This window comes from Micropterus salmoides, unplaced genomic scaffold (genome assembly GCF_014851395.1).
Source record: "Micropterus salmoides isolate LMB-PRFRI ecotype aquatic unplaced genomic scaffold, ASM1485139v1 Ms_hic_scaffold_6, whole genome shotgun sequence".
NCBI lineage: Eukaryota > Metazoa > Chordata > Actinopteri > Centrarchiformes > Centrarchidae > Micropterus > Micropterus salmoides.
The window spans coordinates 24,753,717-24,767,364 of NW_024044348.1; the positions used below are offsets into that span (position 1 = coordinate 24,753,717).

Consider the following 13,648-nt stretch of genomic DNA (forward strand, 5'->3'; position numbering starts at 1 on the left):
TTAGCCGTTTCCTAACGGTTTCTACTGCCTCTATGGTGGGGATGCAGGTGAACAAAGAAGTCACGTCAACTGAAGAAGTCCTTTGGATGAGGGACGAAACGTCTTCCAGTATCTTCAACCAAGTCCAGTTGCCCTTGATTTTAACCTTCGTTGGATAACTATGACCTGGATGACTGAGAATCTTCATAGACACTTTAAATCATTGTTAAAAACATCTCTTTCTGTGGCATTTCCTTAGAGTTAAAAAAGTTATATCCTAGGTGATTTTATTATCATTATATATCATATATATAGTCTACTGTATATTGTAATTAAGGTGTTATTTTTGTAATTTCTGTTTTCTTATTGTACTTTTACCCTGTAAAGCACCTTGGTCAACCTTGGTTGTTTTAAGAGTGCTATATAAATAAAGTTGATATTGATCTCTGTTCTATCTATTTTATCAGCCTCCAAAATAACCATACAGTTGAATGGACACATCTCTAAAACAGTTTAAACAAAAACTGAACATAACATCACGGGATGGTTTATTGTTGTGCTGCAGATGGATTAGAGTCAACATGCAGAGAGTGCCCTCTGCTGGGTATAATCATAATATTATGAACACCTCCAGTGTGACAAACAAAAAATAACCATCCTCAAGTTACAAATAAAGTTAAGAAAATAAGAGGAGTTAAGAAATTGGAGTTGAGCTTTTAATGCAGTGAAGCTGAGGGAGGAGGTAGATGACAGTAACCACCACATCAGCTAAAACACATCCATCTGTTTTATTATTTACATCAGTGTGGAAAGGTAAACTTGACTAGCTGATGTTGCTGTTACGTTATTAAGTAACCAACTACTTATTGGGATTCAATTATCATTATGTTCCATCAAAGCACATGTTTTGGCTTCATTTTTGGGTATATATATTTATATAATAAATATACCGTCATACCTGACAAACCATGGCCAAAAACTACCGTCCAACTTGACACAAACAGCTTTTTAAACTGGTCTAAAGGTCTGAACAGAAGCCCTTTGTGTGAGTAATATATGCTGTATTACAATATTTACATATCAAGATGAAAACTGGACTTACAGACTACTGAACTGTCAGTGAGTGAGATTGCTTAATGTCTGCATTGCCGTTACAGATGTCTTCCAAATTGTCTTCTCTCAAATGGGGCAAATCAGAATAGACTATTAAATGTTTAAAAATTTTGCATTCATCTCAATGAGGCGCCTTGTTGCAGACCTCCCCGACGGCCTCCTGCAGTTTCTTTACGGACTCCATCACCAGCCGGAAACTTTCATGGAAGCTGCCGTTGCCCTCCTTCACCCAGGCCGCCTGGAGCTCTCTGACCCACATCAGGATCCCATCCAGCTGCTTCTGCACCTCCTTCTGCTCCTCCAGCTCAGCTAGCAGGGCCTGTCTGGCACAGACTTCTGCTTCGTACGATCTCTGGAGGTCAGCAAGGGACGACTCCAGTCTCAGCACCTCCTGGATGGAGCAGTACCATAGTCAAATCACAGACAGACACATTACTTATCATCCTGTTTTCAACAACACATGCAAACATGATGAAAATATAGAAATAAATGATTCTATTAACTTTACAATTCATCAATCTGGCTCTGATAGAGAGGTATGTAATATGTATGTACAGGTATGTAACAACATAGAATTTAGGTATCATAACACTACAGAGATTAATCTTAAATTTTCATTAAATATAATGCGTATAGAAATGGCTAGTAACTTAGTTTTCTGTTGTTCTAACTGAAATAAAGAGCTGGACATATGAATTAAACAGCGGCTTGTGGGACTCGGAATATCGTCAGTGTGCATTAATGAACACCCACCTGTATGTCTGGGGGGCAGGTCTTGTGTGCCTGGTCCTCGGGCAGCAGGACGTTTGGCGGCACGGAGAGGCAGCGGCTGACCAGCAGCGCCTCCATCCGCTCCGACAGCGGCTTGAACCGCTCCTCGAGGAACTGCTGCAGCTTGCGGCTGCACTCCCTGGCCCGGGACCGGAGCAGCTCCTCAGCCCCGTCCGACTCGCCTCTGCTTAACTGCCTCACACACACCTTCTCCACGACGGGTAAAATGTCGTAGAGGCAGTCCTGGAAGGCGCTGTAGACCCGCAACATGCAGGTTTGCGGGGTGAAGCCGAAGAACTGTGTTTCGTAAAGTTTTAAGGTATCTGCCTCTTCAGCGACTTCTCCCACGGTTTCCATCTTCGTCTCTTCCCGGGTTTCCCGCGCCATGTTGACTCTGTGACGTTTTTTGTTTTCCTTCTTCTTGTTGGGATGTTTTTGGCAGTTGGCAAACAACGAGATGGCGCGTTACCGCCACCAAGTGGTACGGGGTGTGCACCTACTACTAATATTATTAAAACATAAAATATAATGCTGATAAAATAAATAGATTATCATTAAAATGAAAATTACACAAAACGATCATGTCATATTGTGTTATAGCAACATATTAGATTTTATTCTAATATAGCTCACGTACTAAAAGTAATAATAAATAAGGATTTTTATGATTCTCATACTTGTGTATAGGCCTATGATATGTTGCCAATATCATTAAAATAATAAAAATACATTTTTTCTTATTTTAAACCCAAATAGTAGGCGAAATGTTTGAAGATTTCGAGATTCTGCATAAGGACAAACACAAACTGAATAACAAGGTAATAGGGTACAAGAGTAACATCTGTATTGACTGCAGTTTTTTGTAAGAGTCTGCCAGAAACTACACTGAACAAAATTATAAATGCAACACTTTTGTTTTTCCCCCATTCATAAATGTTTTGCCAACAGGTCTCTTTGTATGTATTTCATTGTAGATCATTGGTTTGTGTGACTGGAGTGTGTATAGGCTAACTTTGGTTGTGTTTAGGTGTAATTTTGGTATGAATTACCGTAAATAAGCTCTGTTAAGAAGTAAATAAATTCTGACCCAAGATCTAGAAAGCTTGGTTTCTTTTTTAAGAACTTTTTACTTTTGCAAATAAAATTTGGTTAAAATAAGCAAATTTACCACATAATACTCTGAACATAAATTTTTGTCATGTTTAGTGAATCCAAACAATACATTTCCCACCGCAATGCAAATTTACGGTAAATATGGACAACAACATGTATGTGGGCAAGACCAAAATAAATGCACCAGCATTTGATTTAGTTCTTCACAGCTGACATACAAGTCTTTTTTCAGTTTTTGCAGGTAATAGTTAGTGGGGTAAAACCTGTGAAGCATTTTGAATGAGATCTCTTTGACTTTGTTGGTTAAAAAAAACTTTTTCCCAACAAATTTCTCCAACAAATGAGGACCAATATGGTACAGCAGCGGGTGTACTCCTAATGTCCTGTTGAAAAAAAGTTGATGAATTGCCTTATTCTTACTTTTAGGTTGCAGCGAAAAACAGATATTCCCAGCAGTTGTTTCCTTCACATCCACCAGTGTAGGGGGATCACCAAATCCATTAAAACCTTTAAAAAGTGAGATGACAGCAGAGGGTCTCGCATCGAAGACGATAGAGAAGCCCTTTGGTGAAATAGGGATACCTTAGTGATGAATAAATTCAATGTAGTTATAAAGTTGACCACGTTGGTTGAATAACTGATTTACAAGCAGAACGTTATCAAGAGGTTTGGGGATTTTGTGATTTGTGCTGTACGTGTGTGACGTAGCTGTCTGCCACGCCTCCCGCGTTGTAGCGAAAGGGACGTGCGCGCGTCCTCACTTCCTGCGCAGCTCCTGCTTCTTTCTGGTCTGTGTTGATAGCGGCTTTTTGCTTCCACACGTGCAATCTTTCCTATGTGAATCTCTCCCTTTTGGACCAGTTTATAAGCTCATCCTGCTCTGTCAGAAAAGGTGAAATAACTCTCTGCGTTGAGTGTCCGATGTTTGTACACCTGCGCAGCCGCTTGCATGTCGGGGCAGAGGTTAGGGCTGGAAGTTGAGCCGGGTTTGCTCCTGTTAGCATGGTGATGCTAAGCTAGCTGATGCGTCTACTTTTTGTTGTGGTGTTGCTAACGTTAGCTAGCTAGCAACTCTAACTAGCCGAGCTGGTAAACGCAGTTGAAGTAAATATACTTGGGTGTACGTCCGTCCTCTTTGTATGGAGCTAAATTGTGATGATTATCTCTGTGTCGTCTTCTCTCCAGGTTTAAAGCCATAGAAACCGACAACCATGGGGGCTTATCTGTCGCAGCCTAACACAAACAAGACTTCTTCCGATGGCGGCAACAGCAACATGAGCTACGGGTTCTCTGCCATGCAGGGCTGGCGTGTGTCCATGGAGGTGAGGCGGAAAATGAACGACCGGATCAGAGACGGCCTTGTTGCAGCTCTGTTTCTTGAACGCATCGAAGAGAAAACGAGTTGTAAATGGCGGGATAGAAGGAAGTGAGGGCTTTCTCTGTTTAGGATTGTTTGGCGATCTTCCAAAGTACACTTGAAGTTCGTCACACTCCCAAACTAGCTTTTCCCTGAGCATCAGCTGCAATCCACAATTCGTCATCAGGGCGTTTTTTAGCGTCTTTGTAATCAATCTCCCACAACATCCATGAGCGTGTAATTGGTAATCAGCTGTTTGACTCTTGTCTGCTCAGGTGTGGGAAGAAGAGACCGCAATCACTGCAGCTCACAGCATTTTGAGATCCATATCTTTTACCTCAATTTTTAGGTCACTTCTAATGAGAAAGAAACGCATATTGCCTAATCACGTATCAGCCAACTAGAACTGACAGGCCAGCTCTCAACAGATTAATAGTGGTTCCCAAATGCAGGCATGTGAGGAATTCAGTTAAGAGACATGTTCAGTGATGAAAACACAAAATTGTTAAAGAACAGACATGTTGTTGACGAATATGTGTATTGACAGTCCAAGAAAATAATGTGCACAGGTCTCCATTTTTAATTTGTCGTCTTACCTCTGACTCACCTAATTGTACAGGTTTTTATTTTACCAGAAGAGGAAATCAGATTGCTATGATTTGTACCAACTGTGTTGTCTGTATTGTAATGTGCATTTCTGTTTGTTGCATCACAGGATGCTCACAATTGTATCCCAGAGTTTGATGAGGAGACAGCCATGTTTGCGGTATATGATGGACATGGAGGTACAGTCTTGTATTTCATATTATTTCGCATTTATAGTATTTAAAGTAACGCAATTAGTGAAACACAACAACACAGCCCACAAATCCTGTTCCAAAAACAGTTTCTCCCAAAACTCATGTTTGGCATGAGAAACAGCAGCCAGACACAAATATACTTCTCTTTTTGATTTTTCAATCATGTTCTAAAATGTTTTTTTTTTTTATGGTTTACCCCTATTTATTGTTTAATTTATACACCCCTCTGGGCACTATGTGTACGCATCTATATAACCTGATTTTCCCATTTAGGTGAAGAAGTGGCTCTGTACTGTTCAAAGTATCTTCCTGACATCATCAAGGAGCAGAAAACCTACAAAGATGGCAAACTGCAAAAGGTGAGAAGCTGTAGAAGCCACGGCATGACCCGTCTTGAACAAGTTTGACAGAGTAGAGATGACCAGAGGTGTGCTGCTCGACTGTGGCAAAGTTACAAATTATGTGGGATCAGAGTCAGTGTATTATGAGAGTGTGGTCTCTATTTTCCTCTTTTTCACAGTACAGGCACATTTGAAGCTCTCTCCAAACAGAGTCTTGACCTTGTTATTGCACCATGTCGCTTTACCGATGCACCTTTTGCGTATTGTTTCCAGGCTCTGGAGGATGCATTCTTGGCCATCGATAGCAGAATGACCACAGAGGAAGTCATCAAGGAGCTAGTCCAGATCGCTGGACGGCCCACTGAGGAGCCACCCACTGCAAAGGTGGCAGAGGAGGATGACTGTGAGCACACCCCTAACAATAAAATAAATGTAGTATAGTATGTTTGATATATATGTGTAAGGAACATGTAACAAAGCTCACTCAGGTTGAATGGTAACGGAGGATTGAGAATATTGACTTAAAGCATAATGCAATAAACCAGGAGATAAAAGTTATGATCATAATTATTTTAAAAAAATAAACGCGATCAAGGGCACGAAAACGCAACACTGTAAGAAACTACAAGTTATTCTAGAGAGCCTACATGTACACTGCTGGTAGAGAAAACTGATGGCAAATCCTAATAATAATAATAGCGGCTAACGTCTAAACGATTCCATGTTTCTGCGGCACTCTTAGTGGAGACCGAGGAGGCAGCGTTGCTCCATGAGGAAGCCACAATGACCATAGAGGAGCTGCTGGTACGCTATGGCCAGAACCTCAATGCTGTCAAGCACGCAGCTGCCATCAGGTAATCGAATGGACTCTTTATTTTGACTGAGTACTAACACTAATTTGACAATGAAGTATTTTAAGCCTTAAAAAGCCTGTGAAATGGGGACTTGAACTTCCTGGAAATGTTTCTTCATGGAAAACGACTCCTCAGCTGTGACGTCATGCAAGTCAAATGTTTTGGGACTCCTCCCCTTCTGGCCATTTCTCTCTGTAACTGATGGTGCATTGGTCTGCACATAAAACTGATCACCTTGCTGCCAACAGTCAGGAATCACAATACATCAAATCAAAAGACACGAGTGGTTGACCCTTCTTTATTTCCTCTTTGCGTTTTGTTCTTAGCGCTGCTGCTAAGAAGGCGTCCTGCTCGCACCCCGAGGCCTCTGGAGATAAATGTGGGGATGGAGAGAAGGAGAAGGAGGGGCTAAATGGAGAGGTGGGGGAGGAAAGCAATGGGAAGGTGAAGGCAGGTGAAGGAGCGGCATGCGGGTCCAAGCTGCGAGCCTGTAGGAGAACAGGAGGAGGTGAAGGCAGTGGTGCAGGTACGGAGCTGGGAAGTACATTTTTGTCTGCAAAAAGAAAACAAGACATAAAATACCTTCTTCGGTTAATGTTGTAGTTAAAAACTAATATTTTAAAATGAGGATCCTTTCATGTGAAAATGGACACAACGGTTGGCTGCTGACTAAATACATTTCAAATACTGAAGATTTATCTTTTTTTTGTTTGTTTATTTTTTTACTGTTTAATTAAAAAAAAGAAGTGTCCTGTTCGCTTGGGTTCGCTCTGTGTTCCTGTTGTCCAACACCTCATGTTGTCCTCGTTTTTCCTCTCCAGCTTCTGACTGTGGAGGGTCAGGAAGCTCCAATGGAGAAGAGAAGGCTGGTAAGGCAGAGGGAGATGCAGGACCCTCCTGCTCCTCTTTGTCTTCCAAGGCTGCAGGAGATAACAAGTCTAGGTTCTTTGACGACAGCGAGGAGTCTGAGGAGGGAGAAGAGGAGGAGGGCAGCGATGAAGAGGTGAGAGCAGGGGACCAGAATAAACCATCCTGTTTGGCTGTGAAAGCTCACCCGGTCTGGTGACATTGAAAAACACTGTAAATGTGTGATTTCATTATTAGGATGGCAGCGAAGAGGAAGAGGGTGACAGCAGTGAGCTGGAAGAGGAGGAGGATACAGAGGAGGGAGAGGATGACTCTGAGGATGAAGAAGAGGAGGAAATGTGTCTTCCTGGAATGGACGGCAAGGAGGAGGTGTGTACAAAGGGGATGTTTGGTTGGATTTCATGCAGCTGCAGTGTCTGGAGGGTTGAGTTGAAAACATTTGTAGAAGGATTTAACCATTTTGGTGTTCCGAAAGTTAATTGAACATGATTCTGTGTGATACTGAGGTTGTGCGTATTTAACTACACACACAAAGAACATTGCTTATTCAGAAAGCACTTCCTGGGTGTAATGTTATCCATGGAGGCATGATGACTTGTAGAAAAATAATATAATCATCTAGCGCAAGCTAGTCAATGATTTGCTGTCATATAGTCCTCGTCTCTAAACTCCCTGATAACAAGGAATTGGAATTGATCACACTGAGCGATCAAAATTTTTCCACCAATGACTTGTACCACTTGTCATAAAGTGACAGTGTTCTCATATGCTGAACACTTTCCAGCTACAAAGCCAACAAACAGCTTGCAGTATGTCGGACGGCCATATTGCAGCAGAAGCCAGATGTAACGATTTGCGAAGACTGTTTAAATGGAAGAAGCTTTAGTGGCTGCCTTAAATAAATAAGTTTGTCTTATGGAAAAAGGGTTTGGTCTCTTTTTTTTGTCACATCTCCCATGTTCATGTATTCACAGCCGGGCTCAGACAGTGGCACCACAGCTGTCGTGGCTCTGATCCGAGGAAAACAGCTGATTGTGGCCAACGCTGGAGACTCTCGCTGCGTGGTGTCTGAGCGCGGTAGGTCCAAACCATTTGGATCCTATTTACCTTGAAGTGTTGAATTGTAAGATACTTACAAATACAAACAATTCTATCAATTAAACTGAGGGTGCCTCAGCCATACATCTATAATCCCCCTGTTTCAACAAAGTTTATTGTTGCATATTGTTAGTGCTCCGTTTTAGTGTTTGAGCACTTAGTATATGTATCAGCATACTGAGTATATTAAACAGGCTGGTTATAGTATAACTTTCTGTCATAAAACGATGCAGGACGTTACAGTATTGCACCTGAGCCACCTGGGGAGTGCATGATGTGAAAACGGCGGAGCACATCTTTAACATCTACATTAGAAGCGTGTGATAAATGTAGATAATTTTGAGGCGCCAACTCAAATGACACAAAGATTCAAGGTTGTTTGTTTTTCATCACTTGGAAACTTAAAATTTCAATAAATGTTGGCATTGTTCATTTGAAGAGCTTATACCTTGGCTGTCAAAAATAATTTACTTTCCACTGTCAGGTCATGTAGTCGTGTTACTGGGCAACAGCCAATCATAGTGGCTGTTGAGTGGTCGTCCCTGAAAAGCGTGGTGGCAGATCTTTTTATTAAAGGTTTTAACAAGTACATACATACAAGTAGCCTTGTATGAAATGTGTGCGCTCTGTTCTTGTGTTTGGCTGTAGGCAAAGCTGTTGACATGTCATACGACCACAAACCAGAGGACGAGGTGGAACTGGCTCGCATCAAAAACGCTGGAGGGAAGGTGACCATGGACGGACGGGTCAACGGTGGGCTGAACCTCTCCAGGGCCATTGGTATGGCTGATTTTATGTGTGGTCAGAATTAAACTAGTTTTATTAATAGTTTTGGGGGTTTTTTCTGTTTTGGGTCCAAATGCGCAACCTAAAATGTTTGCACACTCTCCTCCTCTGAGATCTGTGAGCAGAATGAGTTTCTCTTAACAAGCTGTTAACTTGGATTCCCAGGTGACCACTTCTATAAGAGGAACAAGGCCCTGCCTCCAGAGGAGCAAATGATTTCTGCGATGCCAGACGTCAAGGTTCTGACACTTAATGAGGACCACGACTTCATGGTCATTGCCTGCGACGGCATCTGGTGAGTTTGAGTGGTCATTGGCAGTTTGTCCCGGTTACTGATTTTTCATTAGGATTCATTATTTCTTTGGTCACCTGTAGATTTCATTCACTTCATATCTGAGGTGCCATGTTAATGCACGTGCATAAACCATGTTTCCGTATGTGTTGTGTGCAGGAATGTGTTAAGCAGTCAGGAGGTTGTGGACTTCATCAGTGAGAGGATTAAACCAGACCAGAGTGGCAATGTCAGAGCCCTCTCATCCATAGTGGAAGAGGTGAGTGAGAGCTCCTGTTACACGCGGAGTACTCACACAATGTGTACATAAATCCGTAGGGTTTTTTTTTTTTTTTTTTAACCAGATCAGGAGCTCAGGAATCAGTGACATTTCAGACATTTAAACAACTGGACATATTTTCTTCACAGTAGAAAAAAGATATCTTTAAGCTTCAAACAAAACTGCAATAAACACTTTTTTATTACATTAAAGTCATTACTAAGATTTTTAAGGTTGGTTCTTTATCTGTACTACTATAGTCATAGAGGAACAAAGAAACCAGAAATTATTCATATTTGAAGGGCTGGAATTTTTGACATTTATTTTTTCTTAAACTATTAATCGATTCTGAAAATAGTAGCCAATTAATTAAATAGTTGGAAACAAATCAATTAATCGTTGCAGCTCTATTATGAATAAGCTAATAGGAAAAATGACTGGATGTAGCCTAACTTCTTTTGACATAATTGGCCACGTATTCAAAAATATGGCAAATTCTTGTCTGCTTACTGAGATGGCAGCCCCTCCTTACTCTTTGTACTTTTTCACCATTTTGATGTCAGAAATATTACCCACTTTACATTTGTGTCCAAAAAGATATTATTGAGTTTGTATAGTGAACTTTGATGCAGACATTGCTGTTGCTACCCTAGCAACAATATTTAAAGATAAATATATTCTAATCCAGTCTGATTATAATCAAATTGTATTGACTTTAATGAAAAGGATCTGATTTTAAGAGCGTCAATAAAGTTCCGGGATGCTAAGGATTATCGATAAGAGTAGTAGTTTATTTATAAAATCCTAACAATACCCATCCTGTTCATTACAGTCCTGCGACAGACACAGATACTGGATTTATTTCATGTTTGTGTCAGAATATTTGATTTATTGATTTTAATTTCAACATAGATAAAAAAAAAAATCATAAATGCTTCTAAAATTGCATACCCTAGTTTTAATGTTGTATTGTTGTATTCAGAGAACTGTGTGTCTTCACACTGTTCTCCAGGGTTTATACGTGTCTTAGTTAAGTTTACCTGTAAGACCGATAGAGGTTCTACTGTATAGGTAATGATGAGAACGAAAAGGTTCCCAGTGACTTCCACACAGGTTGAAATTTGCTAACTAATGTACTTAAGATTAGGAGAAGATGGTAATTGGATAAGAAATTCTATCAAATAAGAATAAATATGTGCATGCATCTTTAATTAAATTTTCCACATGTCCTCCTGACAGCTGTTGGACCACTGTCTGGCCCCTGACACATCTGGAGACGGGACCGGATGTGACAACATGACCTGCGTCATCATCACCCTCCGGCCACACCCGTGCCCCGCTCAGTCAGATGACACAAAGAAGAGGAAGCACCAGGAGGAGGCAGAAGGGACCGAAGTGGAGGAGAACGGCAACGACAGCAAAAAGGCTAAAAGTGACTAAACACCCTGTCCCAGAGGGAGCAGCAGGTCCCAGGCTACCCCTGACACACCAGAGACGCATTCTGTTCAAAATTAAATCCTGACCTCACAAACATCAGTTCACCCTAAAACAGAAAATACAAATATTATACAGATGCTCAAAGATCAGCTGAACTCGGATCATCGGTATAGTTTTTTTTGTCCTCTGTTTTAGGTGGATTTTCAACGTAACACCCTCTCCAGCTGTTTATTTTGTTCGCTCTCGTTGGAACGAGGCTGGACACGCTTTACTTCTTACATTCAGAAGTGGCGAACTCGCCGCTCACTGGCATACTGAATAGCACATTTCCACGTATTTGTAACTAGGAGGAAGATGCAGGACAAACCAGTCTACAGAGATTAGTGTGTATTTCTAAACATTTTAGACATGTCTCACCATCTCTGCAGACGTGCACTGCACTCCGTTATTGTTGAACGTCCACTAGAAAAAAAACTGTGGAAAAATATATTTGAGGATAGGTCTTGTAGTGACCTTTATCTGATTGCTGTTCACATCTTACAGTGTGCCACATGCATATTCATTGCAGTTTTGCAGTATGAAATATGCACGTTACTTTTCTAATATGATACTGCGCAATGCTGACTGTGTGTTGTGCCCAAATTACAAAACAGTCATATCTCAACAAAGTGCCATAGAAACCATGAATTCCTTTTATAGGCACCATCTCACATCCTCAAATTAACTGAACCCAGAGAAGGGAACTGAAATGGCTTCAGATAGATTAGCATTGTGTAAAAGTAGAAAAAGTGATTGAATGAGAGGATGCTGGAGTTCTTCTGTGGCCCAGATTGAAGATGCAGTGAGAATGCATGTGTGCGTCTAGTTTTGCACTGAATGTGTTGGTGCCCTGTTTCAGGTTCCTCTCTGATGTTGATAGCCCACCCTGAGTTTAAGAGGCAGTGAAACAGCAAGAGGAACTGAAGGCTTTGGGGTACTAGTCCAGTTGCTCTTGTTTGCCATTATATATATTTTTTTATTTTTCTCAGTCATCAACAGTACAGCGCCCTCATTTCCCATTCCTGTATTGTCTTTATCAAAATCTGTAAATTTCCAGACAGGGAAAAGATGCCAGGGTTTTGGGAGCTGGAGTACTTATTTACTGATATCGGAGAGACAGAATGTGTCCAGCATTTTATTTCTCTGTATGTCCATCCAGAAAGAGATGGTGATTGAATCCCTGGACCGGCCCTCGACACACAACTCGTCTCTGGGACTCTACTGTCCTACACCCCATCTACTCCCTGTCGGTTCCTTGTTTCCACTGTAACACTTTTTTTTTTTTTTTTTAAGATCATCTCTACGACATCTCTACGTTTTGAGTAGTATTTCCACCTAAAAAATGTTTTCATTTGTCATTTCTGGCAGTTCTTTTAAAAGAACTTTTAAAAGTTCTTTTTTTTCACTCTGAAAACACCCTGGATGCTGGACTGTAGAGAGGACGCACAAGGTTATTTTTGAGTGGAAATACAATTTGAAGTTCAGAGCACCAAGACAGTATCTGGTAACTGTTTAGAAGATCTTTTTTTTTTTCTTTATTTACAGAATCTTCATTTAAACCATACCGTGTGACTTAAGTTTGTTTCTAGTGTACTCTCGTCACCATGCCCTTTTTTCTGTACATAGTTTTTTCAATACTTGTAATTGAAGAAAAAGAAAATGCTTTTTCTTTGTAATTGTGAGTCAATGTGACATTTTTGGTGCATACTCTTTTGACACCAGTATGTCAGTACATACAAATACATTTTTTAAAATAATGGGACAACTGTATTCCTGTGTTTCTTTAAATATAAACAGTGCTGCTTAATCAGAGGGTTCAGAAGTAATTTTATTGTGAAATTGTGTTCATAGATTAGATGTATGTTGCTGAATTGGGGGGTGGGGGCATCCCACTTCTCAAAGCTACAATATGGAGCAATTCAAAGCAAACTTGGGTTGCAGCCCCTCTTACAGCAGAGAAAACGGATGATGTTTGTCTGTCTATCCTGTATTTTTGTCCTGAATCTATACTATCCACACAGATAGAAAATGTGTACGACATTCATGTTCCCCTGAGGATGAACTCACTGAGCTTTTTGTTTTAAAGCCATTCAAAGGCCAAAATGTTACCTTTGCACATTAATATGATGAGTGAGAGTAGACAACTACAGGAAACAGGTCAGCTAAGATAAAATAATTAAATTCACCTGTATGGGTTTATCATTGGAGTGCAGCAGAGCCTTTACAATGGAAACCTTTCTGAGAAAAATAACTACAGCATTAATCATTTGCCTGTTTAAAGTCTGTGCGATAAATCTTTTAATCAAAAGAAGCTAAAATGTTTAATATCAAAAAATGGCTAAAGGCAGGTTTAAAAGAAGAGACTCAGTTCATGTATGGGGATACTGTAAGTACTGTAAACAAAACGTTACTGTGGAAACACTAACATGCTGATGTTAATCTGGTACAGGGTTTAACCATGTTAAAAGATGCTCAGGTTAGCATGCTAACATTTGAGGAGGCTGATGGGAATGTTATAAAGCATTAGACATTGACACATTTT

At 40.6% G+C, this 13,648-nt stretch overlaps 2 protein-coding genes across 2 annotated transcripts; one reads left to right on the plus strand and one right to left on the minus strand.

Annotated features, from left to right (window-relative positions):
• Positions 1-510: 510 nt before the first annotated feature.
• mis12 (MIS12 kinetochore complex component) lies at positions 511-2,377 on the minus strand. Its single transcript, XM_038701266.1, has 2 exons — positions 1,846-2,377; positions 511-1,483 (listed from the first exon to the last, which is right to left on the minus strand). The coding sequence occupies exons 1-2, from the start codon at positions 2,248-2,250 to the stop codon at positions 1,214-1,216; spliced, it is 675 nt and encodes a 224-aa protein (XP_038557194.1). The 5' UTR covers positions 2,251-2,377; the 3' UTR covers positions 511-1,213.
• Positions 2,378-3,708: 1,331 nt separating this feature from the next.
• Positions 3,709-12,868, plus strand: ppm1g (protein phosphatase, Mg2+/Mn2+ dependent, 1G). The gene is made up of 14 exons (XM_038701263.1): positions 3,709-3,868; positions 4,162-4,298; positions 5,049-5,118; positions 5,407-5,492; positions 5,748-5,877; positions 6,217-6,328; positions 6,655-6,854; positions 7,150-7,331; positions 7,433-7,564; positions 8,170-8,272; positions 8,942-9,073; positions 9,245-9,374; positions 9,531-9,630; positions 10,870-12,868. The coding sequence occupies exons 2-14, from the start codon at positions 4,188-4,190 to the stop codon at positions 11,068-11,070; spliced, it is 1,689 nt and encodes a 562-aa protein (XP_038557191.1). The 5' UTR covers positions 3,709-3,868; positions 4,162-4,187; the 3' UTR covers positions 11,071-12,868.
• Positions 12,869-13,648: the final 780 nt, after the last annotated feature.